Source organism: Calypte anna, chromosome 9 (assembly GCF_003957555.1).
Source record: "Calypte anna isolate BGI_N300 chromosome 9, bCalAnn1_v1.p, whole genome shotgun sequence".
NCBI classification, from domain to species: domain Eukaryota; kingdom Metazoa; phylum Chordata; class Aves; order Apodiformes; family Trochilidae; genus Calypte; species Calypte anna.
Window position 1 is genome coordinate 23,487,570 of NC_044255.1, and position 22,089 is coordinate 23,509,658.

Consider the following 22,089-nt stretch of genomic DNA (forward strand, 5'->3'; position numbering starts at 1 on the left):
AGGCCGGCGGCGGGAGGAGGGAGCGGAGGGCGCGGGGCTCGGCGCTGCCCGCCCGCCCGCCCGCCGGCTGCGCCCCAGCGGAGCATGCACTGAGTGAGTGAGTGGCTGCTGCTGCCTCGGCTCAGGGCCATCCCAGCCGCCGGGGTGAGCGTTGCATGGTGTGGGGATACACGGTCTCGATAATAAATGATAGAGGATACAATGACTTTGCTGTCTCTGCTGGGTCGGATCATGCGTTACTTCTTGCTTAGACCGGAGACCCTGTTCTTGCTGTGCATCAGCCTGGCCCTGTGGAGTTATTTCTTCCACACGGATGAGGTGAAAACCATTGTTAAGTCCAGCAGGGATGCGGTGAAGATGGTGAAGGGCAAAGTGGCCGAGATCATGCAGAATGACAGGCTCGGGGGGCTAGACGTGCTGGACGCTGAGTTCTCCAAGACCTGGGAGTTCAAGAGCCACAACGTGGCTGTCTACTCCATCCAAGGCCGGAGGGATCACATGGAGGACAGGTTCGAAGTAATCACTGACCTGGTGAACAAGACTCACCCCTCCATCTTCGGGATATTTGATGGGCACGGAGGAGAGGCAAGTGCTTAGCTGGAAAATAACAAAAAGAAAGGGAGTGGGGGGTGGGGGAGGATGGTTGCAGGATGTGTTCTGTCCCCCCAGGTTATCTTGAAACACTGGGGGGCTTCTTTGCCTTTTTTTGTGGGGGGTGGGGGGTTGGGGGAGCCTCTAAACTGGGGGAAGTGATATTCCATTCCCTTTTTCTTTCACAACCAGCATGGTATAGATGTGTGTTTATATCCCCCCCTGCCCTTTCTAGTAGGGAAGGTTTAATTGAAGTAAAAGCCATTGGAGGTGGCTCTTACGTGCATGGAATAACGATGATGAGCACAAACTCCCTGGAGTCATCTTTTGTTACAGAGAAGTGTGGTGTGATCTGATTTTGGCACAGTGCTGCTCTCCCCCTCCTGTCAGGAGCTGGGGCTCTGGTACTGGTTACAGAGGAGTCCTCTTTAAGGCAGGCATGTGTGTGTGTGTGTGTGTGTGTGTGTGTGTGTGTGTGTAAAACGTGGCTTGGCAGTCATTCTCTCTCCTGTGAAAACCAGGGAGTCACTGGGAATGAGCACAATGTTTGTGAATTGCATGTGGTTGTTAAGTCTTTACAACTCTGCTGTCAGACTTGTCCCCTCCCTAGTGGAAAGCCAGGAAAACTGTCATTTGGAAACTTGCTGGTGTTTAACCTCTTAACTTTTTTAGGCAGGGTGATTACCTTTAGGGTTGCCCTATGTAGTCATTTGTCCAGCTTGATGGGATATTTTCATTTGTTACAGATGACAAATGTTAAAAGTATAGCTTCCTCTTTGTATAGGATTGTGGGGCTGCCACATAGCTTTCTGCACAGTACAAAGCACGGGTTTCATAACTGTGGAAAAGGACAAAGAATTTGTCCTTGTGTGAGAAGTTAGCTCCAGCAACCACTGTGCTGGGTATGAGATCACCTCACTGGTTTTGCTGGGATGATGGAAGCTGCAGAGAAATGCAGGAGCAGAAATGCTCCTGCCAAGGGGATGGGTGAGGCAGCAGGAGAGCTTGGGTGTTCTTCCAGCAGCTTTCACAGATCAAGGAGTCAAAGTCTTTCCTAGAAAAGCATTGGCACTGCCCAGACAGTAGTGGAGCACACAAGTGGCAAGTGCTGCCCCTCTGAACCTGGAAGTGTGGCCAGAAAAATCCAGGCCTTAGGCAGAAAGCTGCTCTTCTGCTGCCTGCAGGGTTGTAAAGGGACTCAGGTGTTTCTCCAACTGCTGCCTCACAATGTCTTAACATTTTGCACTCCTTAAAATAATGCAGAACACTTTGAGTACTGAAAATTGTTGGCTTAGTAAAAATTCTGGTTGTGAAACTATTCTCCTTGTTTTGTCTGACTTCAGCTGGGGCACAGTTGTGCCAGTTCTTACTGGCATATTTGTGCCAGTTCAGTATTCATTGGCTTTTTGAGGAATGCAGGTAGGAATGTCTGCATGTCCCAAACTGAAACACATCTTCTGGAGGAATGTGAGCTCTGGTCAGTGTGGTTGGTACACCCAGCTCCTTTGTTTTCTGAGGATTTGGATGAAAGGTGCTCTGTCCTCTTGACTTCTTCCCCTTTGTCTAAACTGACAGTTTTCCTTGTCTGAATTGATCAGCCCAAACAAGTTTGTAGAAATATCCCTGTCATGTTTTGAAACAGTGTTCTGAGATTGTTAGAGCTGGAAGTGCGGCTTGCACACTTAGACTTTGGCATTGTGAAAGGGAGATCTTATTTCTTTCTTTAGTTTTGTATCCTGTGCATCTTGCTTTCTACTTTGTCACAAACTCTGTTTATTAAATAATTCAAAACTAACACAGAGACTAGATAAATGTCAGGAATATGCCCTATAAATATGTATTATTTGTGTGTTTGTTTTGTTGTGGAGCTTAGAATTTCATCCTTAAGATATTTTAATGATAATACTGCATCTCTGGAAAGCTTCTTTGCCTTTTGGGTTTTGATTCCTCAGAACTTGCTCTCATGGATTCAGTGACAAAGTATGAGGCTTTTGTATGGGGCCTGTCACTTTGAAAGGTTTGGGAGATCTCTCTCCAAACCTTACTAAAATTAATATTTGAAATATATATTTATCTCTTATTTATCTTTCTAATGGAATTCCTAGATGTTCTTAGTGGCCTTTGCTGCTCCAAAAAGGTGCCTAATCATTAATGACTTAACCAGTTCTCTAGATTTTTTGTAAAACTGATCAAAAGAGCAGGAACTGTGTTGTGCATGTAGGGAAAAAAAAAAGTTAAAAATAGGTGTTAATCTAAGCAGGTGTTGTAGTTTTGAGAAGAGAAGGGGAGGAGAAATTAATGCTTGTGTTTAATCCATAGAACACAATATTAGACTTCAGACCTCTACTTGAATTGGTTTTCTGGATGTCTTATTTTATTTTTTTTTTTAACAAGATAAATGACTCTGTGCAACACTTTACCTCCACATGGAGCAAAGCCTTTGTGAAGATTCCATTTCCTGTATTTTATGTGTATTTAAGGAACAAAGAACTGCAGATCTCTAGAGTTTCATGAGAAACAAACTGTTCTAAATGGGGAAAATTAGTTTTTTCCAAACAGAGAATACCACAAATGAGATGCTAGATGAATTCTTTCCAGCTATATACAAGAGAGTGTGTCTCTGCTAATTACTTCCTGCCATATCATGTTGAAGTGGAAGGATAGAGAAGCATAATTCAAGTAGTGTGAATAAGTGTGTGCTGCTAATTTACAAAGATTTCTGGGTTTTGCTTAAATCTTGCCAGCATTTTCCATAAAGTTTACTTTTCTGTCATTTCCATCTGAAAACTTTAGCCTGGGTAGGTTGGCAGACACTTAGATTTTGTGCTATCTTGATGAGAAAGCAGTAAGGAAAAATAATGATTAGTGTTCTCTGTTACAGCTAAGGATCCAGTGTGGTGCTGGGATTGCTTGTGAAAGGCAATAACAGCTCAGAGACAGAACCTGATCCATGGTGTGTAATTCAGTCTTCTGGTACAAAAAGTTAGTTTGCTTCTTGAAGGTTGAAGAATAATGCAGAGCAGGTGGAGAGCAAAGAAATGAACTCAACAAAGAACAGAGGAAAGTTTCTGCCTCTTGTCTCACTTGAATGACTTTGGCCAAAGGAGTCTTCAAGGTGATCAAACCTAGAATCAAAGCAGAAAAATATAATGTACCTGTCTTTTCTCCCATCAGCTTCTTTATATGGATTAAGGATGGCTTGAGAGTGCCTTTTCTTTGTGGTTTTTTTTTTTTCACCCCTCTTCCCCTTTATTTAGAAGTTTTGGGGCTGCCCAGACTGCAAGATTGAGAAGTGGTGAATGACATAAATGGTAACAATGAGCAAAGGAAGGATGGGTGCCTAATCAGAATGATTTAGCTGTTTTAACTACCATTTACTAAAGGCTTCTTTTCTCAACTATTTCAAGTTTAAGTACTCAGTTTAATGAGATCCCATTATTAAACAGGAACAAAGTAGCTCAGCTACCATCTGCAGTTTTGTGGTTATGGCTACGTTGTATGTAATTGTTTCTTTCTAACCCTATCAGGTGAAGGCTTTAAAAATAATTATAGTACCAGATAGTACCTTGTATGCTGCCTGTGCTTGTTTGCAGTCATAAACTCATCTGGATAACAGCAGAGAAATTAAAGCTCAGTAACTGTCTCATAAAAATGTCTTGCTCTTTTTATTTCTCTGAGCCTCCTTAAATAGGAGCACAGCAAGGCTTGTTCCTTCCAACCCAGAGGTGTGAATAAGAGCATTTTTGCATGATAGAATTGGTTTCTAGAGTTGCTGATAGTGCGTTGCAGGATGTGAAATCCACCTTTTTTTTATTTCTGTTCATAGCATAGGGAAAACTTGAGGAGCTTAAATGTGAAAGGAGGGAATTTGCTGGCTAATGTTTGTAACCACATACAGAATCTCTTCATGCTTTGTGTGCCACAGGCCCTTGAAATCAGCAGCATGAACTGTTTGTTGGCAGAAGTCTCTGGTTACTGATTGACTTACAAAGAAACACAAAAAAAGGGGGTCTCATCCTCCTTTAGTGAGGAGGAGTTCACACCAGTTAACATGATTTTGGAACCCCTCACAAACTAATGACCTGAACTCACCTGGGTGTAGACTGTGCTATGATGATGAGCATCTTTTCAGGCACTGATGGTGAGAAATTTATTCCATTTAATCAGAGATGATAGTTGACAGCTGGGAGATACTTGCCTTCTACAAAGTATGAACTAATGAGCTAATATTTTCATTTTGATCTTTGGATTTTTTTTTCTTTTTTCCTAATTTCTGATCCTAATAGCAGAAGGTGTTGATGCTGTGCTGAAAGAAGAGAAAATTAACCATTCTGATAATTTTTTTTCTAAATTTATCTGGATCTGCTAATTCTAATTCAAAACCTGTTCTTCTGATACTTAACTACTTAGTCAGACTTAATGATGACAATTTATCTATCTTACTTTTGAGCAAAGGTGCAGTAAGGATTAATGGCTTGAGATACAAGAATAAATCAAACAACAGCTTTCAGGTTGTATGAATGTTGCAGCCTAGTTATAAGGTGAAGTCTTGGAGGCTTTATGGTTTTGAAATAAGAAACCACTGGGATAGTTTTCCTTTTATAGTCATTTCCTTGAGTATCTAATCCAGTATCCTCTACAAAGTGCCTGATGTTTGAATAAATATTTACATAGGTGAGGTCATGTTGATATGGAAGTCTCAAACCTGCCTATAAAGTCCACACCAGTGGCCTAAAATATAAGTTAAGATGACACATAGGAACATTTATTTCAGTTTTCTTAGTTCACCCAAGTTTTGATTCTTGGATATCATGTTGTAGAGCCGTGATTGTCACCCTTAAACCCACGCTTATTTGATTTCAAGTCTACACAGTATGTTCTTTTAAGTCACAGAAGTGTGACAAAATTGATTAAAACGGTCTAAAAATATGTAACTGGAAATAGGATCTCATTGCTGGCTCCTCCAGCTCTACCACTGACTGTAGAATTGAGTCTTTTCTAATTTTTATAAAAATCAAAAAGTCAATTAAATTTAGCTGTAGTCTGCCAGCTCAGCTGGAATCAGTGCTTCCATGTTTAAGAACACGGGCAGCTAACTGATTGCCAGTGATTTAATTAAATCAGTTTTGATTCTTAGATGCTCTCAGCTTAGGAAAGTTTCACCAGAATCTTGAGTAACTGAGACAATTCCATAACAAGTGTTTGTGGATATTCTCTTGCTGCCTGGTGGATGCTGAGCAGCTCCTCCATTGCCATAGAGAGGAGGAGGTTTCACAGCCAGGGAACAGGAATGTGTTCTGACTGCAGTGGTTAGAGTGCCTGATGCTTTTGAACTTGATCCCCTGCAGAAGCACTCCTGGAGCCATGGCCTTAGGTACACAGGCAATCTCTAAAGGTGGATCAAAGCTCAGATAGGAGCAGCCTCTTAAACTGCTTAAAAATGTGCTCATTTGTGCCACTGATCCTGCTTACCCTGCACAGGCAATGGTGAAGATCTGGTAGCCTGGTCCTGTTTAACCTGGTGTCTGGCCTGGATGTTTAATAAACAAATTGAAACAGTGTTTTGCAGCTGGAGGCTTTTGATCGATTCCATTCTGCAGGTCAGGAACTCAGATATTTTTGTGTTCAATAGTGTGAGGGAGAATGTGGATTCTTCTGTCCTGTGGGGTTAGTTAAAACAGCAGATTGCTCTGTCTCAGTGTCATGCTCTCAGTAGCTCTTTTAGACCAGAGTTGTATTTTTTCTTCTTCATGCCTGTTGTTAGACATCCAAATATTTACGGTGTAAAATTGTTCCTTAAAACTGTGGCTTCTGGCACTTTCTAAACAATCTCCTGACATATGGATGCTTTACTTGGCTGCTGTGTAGTTTTTGCCAGTGGCTGCAGTTCTCCACAGTCTTGGCACTGTAGGAAAGCCCAGTACTAGCTGCTGGCTTCCCAAGCACTGGATGTGACACCTCTACATTTTCCCTTGCTCTCAGGATTCCTCAACCCTGTCCCTCTGAGTCAGGTCCCTCTGGCAGTGTTTCCTCAGAACATGTTGCCTTCACAGATGGGAAACTATGGGCAGTGCTTCACCTTGTCCCCAACCCCAGGGTGGGGGTTTCAACCCCACTGAACATGCTGATCCCTTCAGGAATGGTCACACATGAGATTGTTCACATTTTCTGACCCTGAAAGGCAATCCAGAGCTATCTGGGGCTGATGTTTCTTGGGCCTCAAGGCTCAGGACCTGCTCTTCCACTTCAGTTGCAGGATAGGCCGTGATAAGCCTGGAAAAAAAGGAACTAAATCCTTAGCTGCTGTTTTAGTGCCCTTTGGTGTGAATCTATGCCCTTGAAACGATTTCCAGAGCTAATTAAAGAGTGGCAGCTGCTATAATTATGCAGAGAAAGTCACACGCCTCTAGCTCTACTTCTTCACTGTAATATTTGTGAAAACCTGAAAACCTAAGTGTACTCACCCAGCCCTTTGGACTCTACTGCCATCCTCCCTACCCTGTGTCCCCACAAAACAAACCTCACCCACACACCCGTGTCCTTTGCTGTCCAAGCAGTTGTCACCAGGGTTTTGTGCCTGAGCATCCTGGCAACCTTCACCCATTGAAAGGATGCTCAGAAGGAGCTGTGCTCAGTTTGCCCATGCCAGCCTTTGGATCTTTCCACCAGGTGGGTCCTTGTGTGTTGCAGGACCCAAGCAGACCCAGGAAGAGCTGGTTTTGCTGGGGTGCTTGCTCTGCAGCTCAGGTTTGTGCCAAAGCCAGGCAGGAATCTGAGCTCCTGTGTGTGGCACGTCCACGGTGATAAAAATGATCTGCAGAGTGTGTGCCCCAGTTGGAAAACCTCAGTGTAATGGGTTTGGGAATGGGTGTCCTGTGCCACTGCCTCCCAAAATAGGGAGGAGGTCTGACTGATGCTCTTTTTCTTTCAAACAGCTTTCATAGCTATCAGTTCCCTCCAGTTGCTGACTTCCTAGACCAGGCTCATGTTATCACAAACACCACGGGTGACTCTATCACTAGAGAGCAGCACAGCTGGCCAGACCAGTTCCTCTGACTCATGGACAGCCCAGCAGATCTTCCATGTAAAAGAAGATCATAAAGATTTAATGTCCCTCTGCCTTTATTAGCCCTGTAGAGTTTCAGTTCACCCTGAAGGTAATAGGGTGACAGGGAAGGCAATTCCAAAAGAAAGTTTCTATCCTGACAAAGCTCTTGATCTCCAGACCATTTGAAGCTGTATGCAGAAGCAGTAATTGCATTAAGTTGGAGAATTTCTTTCTTTTAGGCTGTTTATTTCCATTAGCCCTGTTGTTTAGCTAGGGTTACACACTTCACTAAGTGTTTTTGTTAAAGCAGTCTGAAACTTATTGCCAAATGTAGAGATTTCATTTGCAAGCAGCAGAGCTTTAAAAAAAAAGTAAATCTCATTGCAGTTCACAAGAAAAAAAGGTTTGCAGGTGCCAGAATGGGTAATAAATCGAGTCAGGGGAAGTCAGTTGTCTAAATAACTGCCCAGTTATGCCATAAAGTCTGATTTTTAGATAGGAAAGCTATTCCTGATCTGCTGTCAGTGAACTATCCCCATCACATTCAAGAAATCAAAAGAACAGAAAGTACTTCTCCAAAGTATCCTTTCAGGTCTGGAGTAAATTGCCAGCCATAAAAGAATCTGAATGGGGGTGGGAGGGGAAATCTAAGTTCCTTTGTATTCTTGTAAAAAAGTTATTCCAGGAAAGCACCTGGGACATGTGGCACTGAGCTGGGACAGGGGGAGAGCAGGGGTAGAGTTGTGATGGAGCAGAGTGGATGAAGGGAGAGGAAGAAAGGGAGAAGCATCCCTCTTTTCTTTGGGTGCCACCAGGACCTCCTGAGAGCTTTGTGGCAGCATGGGGTACCAGTGCTGCTGCTACCAGTTGGTTGTGATGCTGAAACAGTGGTGGCTCTCATCATCTCCCACCTTATCTGCTTCACAGCTCTGTGAGCAGCTGCCATCTCCAGCCAGACAATCAAAGGAGCTGTTGTAACTACAAAACCACAATGCAATTAGGCACAGCACCTCCTGTCAGCAAACCTCAAAGCTCCCCTAGGGAAATGAACCTTTTTTTGAGTTTACTTTCAGCATGACAATGTTACCCCTTGCAAGTTTTCTTATTGTTATACATGTTGGAAAAGCTTATATTTCTCCAAATCCCCTCCAGGGGTAAACATTTGATTTTATTAAGTTCTGTTATAATAGCTGAAACTGTCATACAGTACTGCTTTCAATCCATATGCTTTTTAATGTAATAAATCTCTTTACTTTTTCATTCTCTAGCAGAGAGAAAACTGCTGGAGGGCATGAAACATTTCTTCTGATAAGTGAAAGAGTGTGGCCCATTATACAGTTCTCTGGTGTGCCATGCATCACTTGCCCTGCTTAAAACTTGCATTTTAAGTGGAACATGATTTATTTGCAGGTATTCTGCATGTGGGCTGCACCCATGTCAGTACTTCCCCTGAAATGTGTGTTTACTCCAAGCACACACTTAAGCTGAGGGATTGAAATACCTGATTGTGATCAGCATTAAATAAAATGTCTGTGCAAAGCTGTGTGCTTTAGCAAGTGGAAACAGAGTGTGGGAGTAGGAGGAAACATGATGGTGTCTCTTTAGTCTTTTTTAATGTTTATAGCCCTGAGCTTTCATATTCTTTGCTGCATTTGAATGTGATTTTTTGTTTTCCCTAATTTATCTAGTTGCCTTTTTTTTTTAAACTACACAGGCTTTTTGAAAGATGTGTAGGACATGATGTTGGATGGGAAAGTTGCTTTTAAGGTGTTTTTTAAATTTGAAATACAGTCAAAGTGCTTACAGCAAGTTTATTTCTGCTGAGAAGCAGAATAGAACAAAGAACTGAACAAAGGTAGTATATAAATATCTAAATATTAAATATCTATTTGCTCCTGACCACCCTAAGTTTGGCCATTTATTGGTATGGAAGAAAAGGGAGATCATGCAGAAAGAAGGCAAGAAAAGAACTACAGAGCAGACAAAACCAGTTTGCTGCAATGCTGGGCAGGAGACTCAAAGTGGTGTTAACTGGGAGGCACTGGTCTGACTGAATCAGGAGGACCACAATCCTTGTAGGTGATTGTGTTACAACTCGTGTCCTCCTCTCAGTGAGATGAAACAAGATTTTGTTGTGAAAGACTTGTGATAATGATCACCTGGCACTGGTATCATGATGTTCAGCACACCTGATCTCAGCAGCTTCCCTGAGGACTGGGGATGTTTGCAGGATGCTGCTGGGGTTCCTGTTGGAGAGAGGTTGAAGGTGAGTGGTGTTTGTTGCAGTGCATGCTTGGGGAGGCAGTTAACCCTGAACCATGGCCAGGGAGGGAAGTTTTTAGCAACTGCTTGAAAAACCCCACTTTTGCTACCTTTTCTGGCCATCCAGTTCCAAGCATTCCCGTGTTCTTAATGGAATAACAAGGCACAGGGACTCCCAGTGGGAGAGGAGAAGTGGAGCTTGGGACTGGAAGGCAAAAAGGTTGAGTAGGAAAGGGAGAGTAGCAGCACATGGTTGTGCATCACAGGTTAGATGTAAAGCTGGATGTGTTCAGTAACAAACTGCCCCAGCACAATCACAGGAAAACTGCTTTTTTAGTTTCAGTGTATGACAGTTTATATACTGCCTGAGATCCAGACCCAGGGAGGTGTAGTGTGAGGGTTATTTCTGGGGATTTAGGATGAATCCTGGTTTATCTCTCTGCACTCCTGGCAGTGTTTTGTTATGGCTTTTGAAAGAAACAGTTTCATAACTCTGGGTGCTCTGAAAACTCAGATTTTGCCTTCTTTGCTTCTGCTGATGGTCCCTGGTTTGCTGGCACAGATCAAGAGTCCTTACTGCTCAGGGCTGAGCAAAATGTGGGCCCAGCTGCTTGTCTCATAGTGCCAACTGGCACTGAGAGGTCAGAGAAGAGCTCCAAGCAGTGCCTCTTCTTGTTCTGTCCATGCATAAATAGTGTTGGAGATGCTACATTAACTTACAGAGAGATTGGTATGAAGGACATTTTCATTTTGTAAAATGTTTAATGCTCTCCTGTAAAATAATGCTCTCCTATAAAATAATGCTTTCCTATAAAATCACATAATTTAGACTTTTTTTTTAAAGGGATTTGCCTTTCAACTATTATTGCAGTGGTGGTTTTGGAAGGCAAAGCAGAGTGATTGAATTCTCAGTGGATGAATGTTGCATAAAAGATTTGTAATCTTTGGCAATTAGAGAATTGTTGCTGAGGTTAATGGTGATATTTTTAACTTTTTAGGGCAGGAGCAATCTCCTGCCTCCAGGATGGAATTATTTTAATCAGTGTTTTAAAGAAGCATTTTCTGTGATGGTTTAAATAGACAAACATTTAAATCATCAACCTGAATTTCTTTTTTTTTTTGCTGTAGTATTTAGCAATTGTATGTCCTGATATATCAGTTCACATTTCTTTTGTTTTGTCTTGTTTCTGAAAAAGAGAATTGTATTTACTATCAATTATGGATTTGGTGAGATTTTTTTTGGCCCTGTGTGTCTGTCTTCCTGTGCAAATAAAAGCAGAACCATAAAACCAAGTAAGATTTGTGGCCAGATTGTCCCTGAAAAATCAGGTCCCATCCTCAGAGTCCAGTTACAACTTGAGTTAGAGCAGCTCAGACAAGAATTGGTGCTAATTCTACCTGATTCACACAGCTAATTCTAACCTCTTGACACAGCATGATGATAACACTGTCAATTTCAAAAACTTCACCTTCTTTTTCTCCTTTTTTTAAAGTACTGGTGTCCTCATCTGGATCTGCTCAAAGCCTCTGGCTCTGGTAGGACATAGTAGATATTACCATAAATATTACCAATTTAGTAACTATTTCTCTTAAACCTGCAGAGGCAAGTATGGATCATTTCTAGTCTATTATTTTAATAAGTAATCTTTTTAAGGTGATGGGTTCTTTTCTCAGCTTTTGAGATATAAATTTGGTGAATAGATTTCTTTTTAAATAACATTTGGTTTTGTTTGCTTTGTTTTGCTTAAAAAAAACCCATCTTTATCTTCCTTATCTGCCTCCTTGCAAAGAGCAGTGCTGGCCTGCCTGGTAGTGCCATAGAGCAGCTCAAGATGGTTGCTGTATACTGATTTTTTTGCATATGATGACCAGAAATATACTTGGAGTAAAAGAGAGTATCTCTTGGGATGTGTTGGGTTTTGTACTCCAGGCTCAGAGTTTGTATATTTGAAGCTGTTCATATAATCTTTCAAGAGTGACAATTGGGAGAGCTGCTTCTAATGAACTCTAAACAACACATGATGCCATGGCAGGAGAGCCAAAAGAAAGTGTGTCCAGCTGCATTTTGGAATTAGTTGTTTGGAATGTAGGTTTTAAAAGCTTTTTTGGCATGTGGGTGCTGAGTCTCTTATTAAGGAAAAACTTGACTGTGAAAGAAGATGAAAATCATGTAGATGAATAACATGAAAGGCCAGAACCTCAAAACTATCAGAGTGAAGAGGTATTTTTATTGGAATGTTTTGTTTCCCAGCATAGCCAGTTGGTAGGAGACCTAAATACAATTTCAGTGACAAACACTGAGGGTTTGGTGTGGGTTTTTTTTTTACATTTGTAAATTTTTTTACATTAAAACTTGGCAGTTTGTCTGTCACAGTGGTTTTAAGTCGACCTTGCTGTGCTTCTGATCAAAAGGATTTCAAAAGTGTGGCATGAAAACCTATTGTCTCTCTGCAGACAGGTGCTTTCAGATCACTTTACAGGCTTCAGTTTCTGCTTATGTCCCTTGTCTGACTGATACAAGTCAGCAGCACAACTGAAAATAAAACTTTATAGTCCCCTTCTCCTTCTCCAAGTTCAAACTGCTCCTTTTTTCTCTCTGTTGGACACTGGGAACTGTGTGCCTTCTATTATTTAATGTAACATCATCATCTGCTCCTGGGTTTTGCAGTCTTAACTTTAGTTTCTTAATGTCAAGAAAGTTCTGGCACCTGAGACCCAGCACCATCAATGCTTGGTTCACATCTCTGCCATGGGTCTTTGTGGGCCAAAATAATGTCACTGACTTGTCCCTGTCACTTTGAGAAACCCTGATTTCAACATTAGCCAAGCACTGGGCTACTGTCTGTCACGCTTTAAATCAGTTCTTTCAGCTTTTTGTTGTGAAATAGAATTTTTTTTGGTTTAAAAAGTGATAAAGGTTACAAGGCATGAGTGTGAGAAAGGTCTCCAGCTCTTGGAGCTGGGATGACAAGGGTGAGGGACACTCCTGGTTTCTTGTTAACTCCCAGCCCCAGTGGCTGATTTGAAAGCTGAAACTCACTTTGGATGTCACAGATTTGTCACACGTGTCCTGTGAGTCTGGCACCTCATCAGTCATTTCATAGAATCATAGAAGTGGCTGGGTTGGAAGGGACCTCAGAGATCATCAAGTCCAACCCTTGATCCACTCCCCCCGTGGTTCCCAGCCCATGGCACTCAGTGCCACATCCAGGCTCTTTGGAAAGATCTCCAGACACGGAGAATCCACTACTTCCCTGGGCAGCCCATTCCAATGCCTGATCACCCTCTCCAGAAAGAAATTCTTTCTCATCTCCAACCTAAACCTCCCCTGGCACAACTTGAGACCCTTTGTGCCCTCTTGTCTTGCTGAGAGTTGCCTGGGAAAAGAGCCCAACCCCCCCCTGGCTCCAACCTCCTTTCAGGGAGTTGGAGAGAGTGATGAGGTCTCCCCTGAGCCTCCTCTTCTCCAGCCTCAACACCCCCAGCTCCCTCAGCCCTTCCTCACAGCAATTCTGCTGGATCCCTTCACAGCCTCCTTGCTCTTCTCTGCACCTGCTCCAGCACCTCAAGCTCCTTCCTGAGCTGAGGGGCCCAGAACTGGAAACAGGACTCGAGGTGTGGCCTCACCAGGGCTGAGCACAGGGGCTTTTGGAGCTGCAGGGGCTTTGCCTGGAAGATTCAGGAGGTAACAATTTAACTGAATTAACCTCCAGAGCTTCTCCCTGGTACCGTGTAGGGGGAGAAGCTGAACATAACCTATGTGCTCACTTGCTTCTCTGGAAGGGGGACTTGGTGTTCCCTTTCTTTGCCAGCAAGAGTATTTCTGTGCAGGGAGCTGGTGGCAAGACTAAAGACTTTGCAATAATTTGTCCTCTCTTGAGCACCATAAAGGAGAGTCACTGCAAGCACAATCTCTTGTTTCCCATTTAACTGCTGCAGGTGTTGCAGTGTGGCTTCCTGAGGCTGTTCTCTTCTTTTTTCTCTCTAATTTGCTGACATTGAGAGTGAAATAAATGCCCCAGAGGACTGCAGTCTTCTGGAAGCTGCTGCTTTTGAGCCAGGATGTGAACAGAGCAGCAATGTGGAGGCTGGAAGTCAGCATGGGTAATGTTTGCTGATTTAAATAAGGAAAGCAAAGTTAAATTGGGGAACATAGGGGTTTTTTAATTCTCTTTTTTTTAAAAAAAACAAACCAGGAAGATCAAGTTCAGTGTTTTTGGTTTTGACTTTCAAAGTTAATAAAACATTTAAGGCTACCTGATCTTCCTTGATTGAAAGTTCTGTATCACAAGAAAATTGCCCTTTGCTGTGAGGGGTATTTCAAGGTGAAGAAGGATGAGCTAGAAGCAATAAAAGGAAATGAAATTAATTAAAATGAGAGTGAGGTGCCTGTGTTATACCCTGCCTCTGTATAGCCACGAGAGGAGATGAAATCAAAAGGACCATCTGAAGAATGTGTGTGCATACCCCAGCTGAACAGGAATCTTACTGTGGCCCAAAGCTTATGGGTTAAACAATCCACAGCAATCCAGAGAACCTCCAGGCATTATTTTTGTGCAGCCAGAATTAGTGAGATACTGGGGGGGAAAAAAAAAAAAAAATGAAGTGTGCTCCAAAGAACAAATAGGTAAATATTTTGTAAGAAGTAATTAGTGGTAGGAATGAGCTAATGGCCAGGCCCTGAGCTGCCAAAGGATCAAAATTCCCCAAAAAACAGTTTCAAAAGGAATCATGTGGGTGGAATAACCATGGACACCACTGCTTAGGTCTTTCTCAAGGACCTCCTGATGAAAGCCACCACCAGTCCTGACAGAAGCAGTGACAACACAAAAATCTCTGTGTGGGGGGGCAGCTGGAAGGAGAAGTTTCTGAATTTTGCTGGGTATTCCTCAGCCTCTTGTTCCTTGATTCCAAAGCTTTTGACAGAAGAGGAGTTTGTTGTGGAGGAAAAGAAAAGTTGGGCTCTCTGGTGTGTGTTCCCATGTTGGACAAGAGTAGAATGGCCAAGTCTCTTCTGGTTGCAGTGCACCTTAATAATATAGGTAATATATATATAAAGCTTATATAATATATAGTGTATATATAATATATATATATATAATACCTTAATGATTCATAATCTCCTCTATGACAGAATGAGTACTAATTATTCATTCTGTGACTCTCAGGCTTTGTTATTTTATCTGCAGCTTTCTAAGGACAGGCTTCAACTCCTAATATCTTGTCTTGAAAACAGAAGTTCAGTTTGAGTTGGACATTTTGGTTGGGTTTGGAACATGAATAGGGAAGCTTGTGCTGGCCAGAACTACATCTGGATTCCAGCAGAGTTAGTAAATCCTCTCTTTTTCCTCATTTAAATTTGCATATGTACTCACTTAATGAATCAAGTGTGGGGAGGAACATCCCACGTGCTTGGTCGTAGTGCAGACGTAAATAGCAGTGCGTCAGCTCTGAAACATTGCTGTTCTTTTAAAGCTGAAAGCAGATAATAGCCATAAATGTTTTATGCCCTGAAAGTATATTGTCTAGAGGCTTCTTTACAGCTCAGAGAGGACTGTCTTAAAATGAAATCTGTTCTTACATGTGTCTGTGCTTAAGATTGGTGGCAGTTTCTGTTTGCGTCGCTTATAGGTACACAGCTTGGTTGTGATTTGACAGTAGGAGATGGTTACCCTGTGATCCTTGCTGTGTTGTGCACACTGGGTTTTTCAAAGGAGAAGCTGGGAGAGGTGTTTGGAGCAAGTTTTAGCTCCCACTTCAGAAAGGTTGCTTAAAACTGTCCTAAAAAATGAAGTTCATAAATCTTTTAAATTGCCAATACGGTAAAAAATGTGGATTTATGTCAGCTGAATAATTCATCCCTCTCTGGTTGTAATCCTGATGTGACTGCTGCCTTTTCCCCTGCAGATGAAAGTTCTCATGGCTTCTTTAGTTGCAGTCATGCAGATAAAATGGAAACAGAACTTTGAGACCAAAAAAGAAAAGATTTTGTGTGCTTCAGCACCTAAGGAGAGAGATGAGGAAGAGCCTAAAGAGGATAAGAACTGCAGCTTTGTGCAGCTTTATCAAATGCATTTCTGCTTTTTGTGGGGATGCCTGGGACTAGCAGTCTGTCCTCTCATGGTTCTCCCAGATGGTGTTTTCAGTCCTTGTTTGGCTGACAGAAGATGCCTGGAATGACAACTATTTATTATGTCAGGGGAACGCCTTGGGTGGACAGCGGCCTCGCTCTGCGGGAACTCCTTCAAAGGCTGGAGTCACGTGTGCTAATATGGGAAAAGAGGCCATGAAATGCCTCGGAAGTAGGAGAGAGAATCCAGTTAACAATGCTTTATTCCATCCTAAGGTGCATTCCTTTAGCAAGAAGCATTGGGATATTTCACCAACTGAAAAAGACCAAGAGACCAATTCCCTTTTTGGAGGTTCATTGACATCATGTAAGAGAGCCAAATGTTGGGAGTGAAGAGATGAAGCTCAGCACTAGGAGATGAAGGAGAATCTGTGAGCATTATTGGTCATTAGGCCTCAACTAATCAAGAGGGTGCTGAAGATTTGTTATTTCAAATTGTTCCAAGTGAAAAAAATAGGAAATGTTTTCTTAGTACCTGGATGAAGTTGTGTGAGCATGTCAGGGGTCGAGCATTTGCTGTGTGTTTTAAGTCTGCCATTCAAATGGAGTGGTGACATACAGAAACTTGTTTCACTGAGTCTTTCAGAGTGCACTTAAAATGTGTAACAGGTTCTGATGGACAAGAAAACCTGAGGAAATGGCTCAAAAGCTGTGTACTTCTGGGTGATGAAAAATCCCCACCGGCCTGGTGGCCTTTTGGAGCTGCAGATGTGGCAGCAATCAGCATCAGGGAGCAGTGCCAGCACCATGAAGAGGTCCCTGAGAGTCCTTTGCCTTTCAGGGGGCCCTGGTGTTCTCTGCCTTTGAGAAACACCTGCAGCACAGATGCTTTTATACCCAGAGCACAAAAAAGTGGCCTTGTCATTGGGAATTTTTGTGTTGAAACAGTTGTCTGAAATCTTTGACAAACCTTTAATATGGTAAATGTTTAGCTGGCTCTTTTAGTGGAGTGCATTGGACCTTCTTTATAAAGAAGAAAAACCTCATGTCAGTAGAGAACATCTTGAGTTTCTGCAGCCAGCAGTGCTGCCTTGAAGCTAGAGCAGGTATGGCAGGGAATCTGCCAGAAGTGTGGCTTCCTGCTTTGGATCTAGAGTCACAGAGTAAGTTTCTTTCCAAACCCATAAAAAATAGTTCTAAACAGCCTTCCCCAGACATGTATTCTTCTAAAGGTCATCTCTCCACAGAGGCTGCAGAAGCCTGGAATGTTGCCTACACTCCAAAAACCACAATTCAAACTTTTCTGTCTCACTGTTAGATTAAACCTCCATGGACTTTGCTTCACTGTGCTAAAATAATAATAATAAAAAAATCCACCAAAAAAAAAAAAAAAAAAAAAAAGGGGGATGTTCCTATTTCCACAGTCCCTCTTGGATTCTGTCCTAATAAAAACCCAGCACCTTCTCAGCCAACCAGATTGAAATGAGGTTGTTTTATGCAGCTCTCTTGGCAATACCTCCCTCAGCCAAAAGATGTCTGGTTTTGGGGGGTTTTATTGCTTATGGCCTGCTATATCATAGCAAACAAACAAGCACAAGAAAGCCCTGAGGACCTTTTGCACCAAGATGAGAGTATTTTTTTTAACAAGCTGCTGTGTTCTGGCCAGTGAAATTACCTAAAGCCAAGCAAGTGGTTCAAAGCCCCAGGTGAGCAGAGGCACTTCAAGGGAGCACAGTATTGGGGTTCCACCAGTTGCATCTTTTCCAGCACAGCACCCAGCTGTGCCTGGGCTCACAGAAATGCCATTAATTTGTTCCAGCCAGCATGAATGAAGCCACAAAAGTGGTTTTTATTTCTCATCTGCTGAACCAGGCTGTGAGTTGGGGTGTGAAGCCAGTCTGCAAGAGGCTGTTTCCCCTCACTGCTGCCCTGATCCTGCCTTGCTCCTGCCCTGACACTTCTCTGCCCATCAAGAGGAGGTTCAGGAAGCAGAAACTGCTTCTTTCCACCTGCTGTCTACAGGCATGAAATAACCCCAGAGCTGCTGGGAAGGGAGGAAAGGGGACATGGGGCTGGGACCACCCCTTAGCTGGGTTACACTGCCCAAGCATTGCCATGGAGGGGTTAGTGCTTAGGGACTGCAGGGTGGGTGTTTGGGACCTGATGATCTCAGAGGTCTTTTTGAACCTTGATGATTCAATGATTCATTCCAGGGACTTGGGTTTTTCTGTGTAAACTTGACCTAAAGAACCTGTTGTGCCTTGCAGAGGCAGTGCCTCAGGGTAGGCTCCTTTGGGCAATCTTCAAGTATTGTTGTGAGTCAGTCTCTCCTTTTTCCTACCCCCCAATCTTTCTCTGTGGTTTTTACACCTGTGTCTCATCAGAAACATTTTTCCTGTTCCTTTTCAAACCCTTCAATGTCTCTGAAGAGTAGCTTAGCTCATTCAGCCTTGGTGTCACAACTACTCACTGCTGACCTCTTGCTGCATGGTTTTTTCTTTTTTTCTTTGCATGTCTGGTTTTGGATATTAAACTACTTGTGGTTCTGACTCAGTCTGGGAAGCTATGGGAGAGGTAATTGATTCTTTAGAAATGTTCCAGAGGTGTGGGAGACAAACAGTGCAGCCTCTCTGCCTGGCTTTCTTTTCTTTTCTAAACTCCAGCAGCAGAAGGCAGTCGTAGTTCATGCCTTGCAAAAGAATTATTTGGTGGCCAGAAGGCAGGAGAGGTAATTAAAGTGGTGTTTGAGTGCCCAGGCTTGTGTGTGCATCCCTTCTGCTGGGGTACAATGAATTAATTGTCTCTGCTATGATAAACTGCAGATTTCAGTGTGCTTCCTAATAGGTGAGACAGAGTAGAGAGAGAACAAATCCCCCCCAAAGGCTGTATTAATATTCATTACAGAGTTAACAGCATTACACCACTACAAAACAGACATAATATAGAGAGAAGAAACTTTGTGGGGGTTGAATCCCAGGACTTTCTGATCTAAAAGTAGCTGCTGCACTTTGGGAGCTGAAGAATCTTGGCAGTAGCAGTAACAGCATTTCTTCCTTCCAGCCATTAAAAGGCAAGTAAAATATAGCACTGGAAAGCCTTTACATTTTCAGCTCCATGGATTCCATTGGAAAAGCTACACAGGTCTCCTGGCTCTACTCCAAGCCTGTGGAAACTCAAGTGGTGAGCCATCACCTGGAAGTTTTGGGGTCTCTTAAAATGCAGGGTGTCTTCTCTGTGAAATAACTTCTCTGTGTGTATGTGTCTCCCATATTAACCTAAACCTTGTATGCTGAGCAGCATTCTTCATGGTAACAAACTTCTTCTGAGCAATGTCTTGTGAAGGAAGGAGTGGCCTTTTACAGAGTGGCTGAAATAGAGAAATGTTTTCCTAGGAAAAGTGTGTCCACCAGTGGTTGGAATAGGAGTTCCTGGGGATAAATGTGCTCTGTGCAGCAGAGGATGGATGGTGTTTCAGCTATGGTTCAGCTCTAAAGCAAGATGGTAGTGATAAGCTCCCCAAACAATCAATAAATAAAACCTGTGTCATGTTAACCCATCATTTTTTGCATGATCTGGTTGCAAAATACTTAGTATTCCATACTTTATCTAGGTATTACTCCTTTTTTTGCTTAATTGAATGAGATGCTGCTATCAATTTAATTAGGCAGGGCCTGACCTCCAGCTTCAACTCCTTCATTTGAGCCAGCATTTAACATAGCAGCACGTTTTCATCTTACTGAAATGACATATTAGCACATTTCTTTAGTAAGGTAGGTTTAGTTCTCTTGCTCTCCCTGACTGCATTTCACAGCTTCTCAGTATTAAAGTTTATTTTCATTTTTTAATTGAAAGGCTGGGTGAGTTTTCATGCAGCTGGACCTCTGGCATCCTCTCAGCCATTGTATTGGGGTTTAATTCCTTTAATTTGGAAGCAGGTGTTTCATTTGATGTTTGCCTTGTGTCTTAGCAAAATTCTGAGTCAGAAATTACCTAATAATAACTAAGTTTTCTAAATAAGTCCCTAAACACTGCATTTTCTTGCAGTAAGAAGGATGCATTCATTACTTTTATTCCTGAGTGTAATTGAGGTGTAGATGGGAATCAGCTCTGAGCTGCTGGATTTCAGACACACTAAAACTGTTCAGTGGGTGGTTTGGGTCTTTATAAGGTGTATTTTTGTCTAGGTGTGGTTAGTAGGGTCTGGGGAATCAGTCTGTGGTATATGGTTCAGCAACTAAGTATTTCTGGGTGCTTCAGAAACCTAAGAGCAGACAGAACAAAATCAAAGGTAAACAATTAAATTTAAAAAAGCCTCCCAATGCATTTAAGATTATTCTATGTGTAAATTACACTGTAGTTCCATGGAGAAAACAGAGTCTGTTCTTAATTTGGACTTTAATAAGGATTTTAAGTGGAAAATTAAAAAGAAAAATAGAAGAAAAAAAATCAACCAAACAAACAAACAAAAAAGAAACAAAACAAAAAAAGCCAAGTTCAGAAATGAGCTGGAGAACAGTGTTTGGAGGTTACTTTTTAAACCCTGTTTGCTGTAGTGTAATATGGGTGTTCATCTCCCTGTCTGCCAGTGATGATGGGGGTTCAAACCACAGGGGTCCTTCTGACAGGAGAAATTTCCCTCTTTTGGCCTGGGGCTGTTGTTGGTGACAGCTGTGGCAGCTCAGAAAGATGGGGGTTGGTTCCTCCACAAAAGTGGGTGCCTCTTTGGCAGCATCAGTTCAGAAATTGAGCCAAGTTCACTTGAAAATCATCATCCTGAGTTATATAAATAAGATTCTTTAAACTTTATTCCTCCACATGTCTGAAGAGAAGTGTGGTTGCTAATCCTGCCAGACATGGCAGAAGTGTATGGTGAGCTTATAAACAGTTCAGCAGATGGATTTCTTAAAATGCTACGTTATTCCCACTTCAGAGCACAGAATTTGCTGCGTTTGTTTATCTGCCTGATCTGCACTCCAAATAAGCCAGTGCTGACACTTAATTTTAAACCAGAAATGACACTGATGCATTAAGTTCTAGAGGCAAAAGTGGTTTTTTTTTTCTCCAAAATAGATTTCACTGTCCATCTACACTGAAAATGTTCAGCTCAGAGAGCATACAAGGTCCAGCACAGATCACTGCCACTCCACAAGTAAGTGTTAATGTGAGGAGGAAAAAATAGTGGCTTATGCTTATAAAAATAAAGGTGAATGTCTCTTCTCACTTAGTTTTAAAACCTTGGAGACAGACCTGCCTGTGGCAATGCATAAGGTGATAGGAGTATCACTTAATCACCACTTAAATTTTATCCCCACTTAATCACTTTATCACCAGAAGAAGAGCTTGTGGAAATGGCAGTGAACACAATAAAAATGACTTGGCACTTCCATCTGTTGAGTAGCAGCCACAAAAGAGGTGTCTTTGTGTTAAAAGCACATTGTATGACATAAGGCAGCCAAGCTGGTGGTGAGAACTAAACAACTTGATAAGAATCCCTGTACGTGCTGAAAACAGCTTCAGATGACAAGTTGGAGGGGTGAAAATGATAAATACTTCACAATTGTAAAGGCTCTGAGAGATCTGAAATTAGAGTTGCTGTTTTCTTAGAATTCATTCAACCTGATCCCAAGCCAAGGGTTTGGAGGAGTTAAATAAGATCACCAAAAAATAACCTCTGATTTTACAATTGATTCCCTTCAAAACCAGTTACACTTCAAAGTACACTATTCCTGAAAAACACCCACCATGGTCCTGATACTGTTGTTTTGTAAGTTTTCTTTCCAGAGCCTAAGGAAGCCAATTAATTAATTCTTTTATATATATGCCTGGTGGGAATATAAACTTGCTTTTAATGGGATGCTGGTCAGTAAGGATTATCATATCCTGAAAGCTGGTGCACTGGGCTGTCCCCACAAGCTCTCTGCACCTCAAACTAGAGAGATACTGAAAACGGGGTTGGTTTTTTTTCAGCCTGAGAGGAAAACCAAATCAGATTAATTTTCACTTAGCTGTTCTTCTCTGCTCTGCTGTGTAGCCTGTTTTTTGTACAGTTATTTTTATAGCCAAAGCTGTTATTCAATGCCACTATTCTCATTCATGTTTTTATGCAAGTTTTGCAGAT

The 22,089-nt window shown here is 42.2% G+C and overlaps 1 protein-coding gene across 3 annotated transcripts in view; it reads left to right on the plus strand.

Annotated features, from left to right (window-relative positions):
- Nucleotides 1-22,089, plus strand: part of PPM1L (protein phosphatase, Mg2+/Mn2+ dependent 1L) — a 76,537-nt gene continuing 54,448 nt past the window's right edge. The window contains exon 1 of one of the 3 annotated variants that reach the window (XM_030456000.1): nt 1-585. In XM_030456000.1, coding sequence (XP_030311860.1) covers nt 187-585 — 399 coding nt within the window. In that variant the 5' untranslated portion in view covers nt 1-186. The remainder of the gene's footprint in view (nt 586-22,089) is intronic. The other 2 variants (XM_030456003.1, XM_030456002.1) reach the window with 2 other exon arrangements.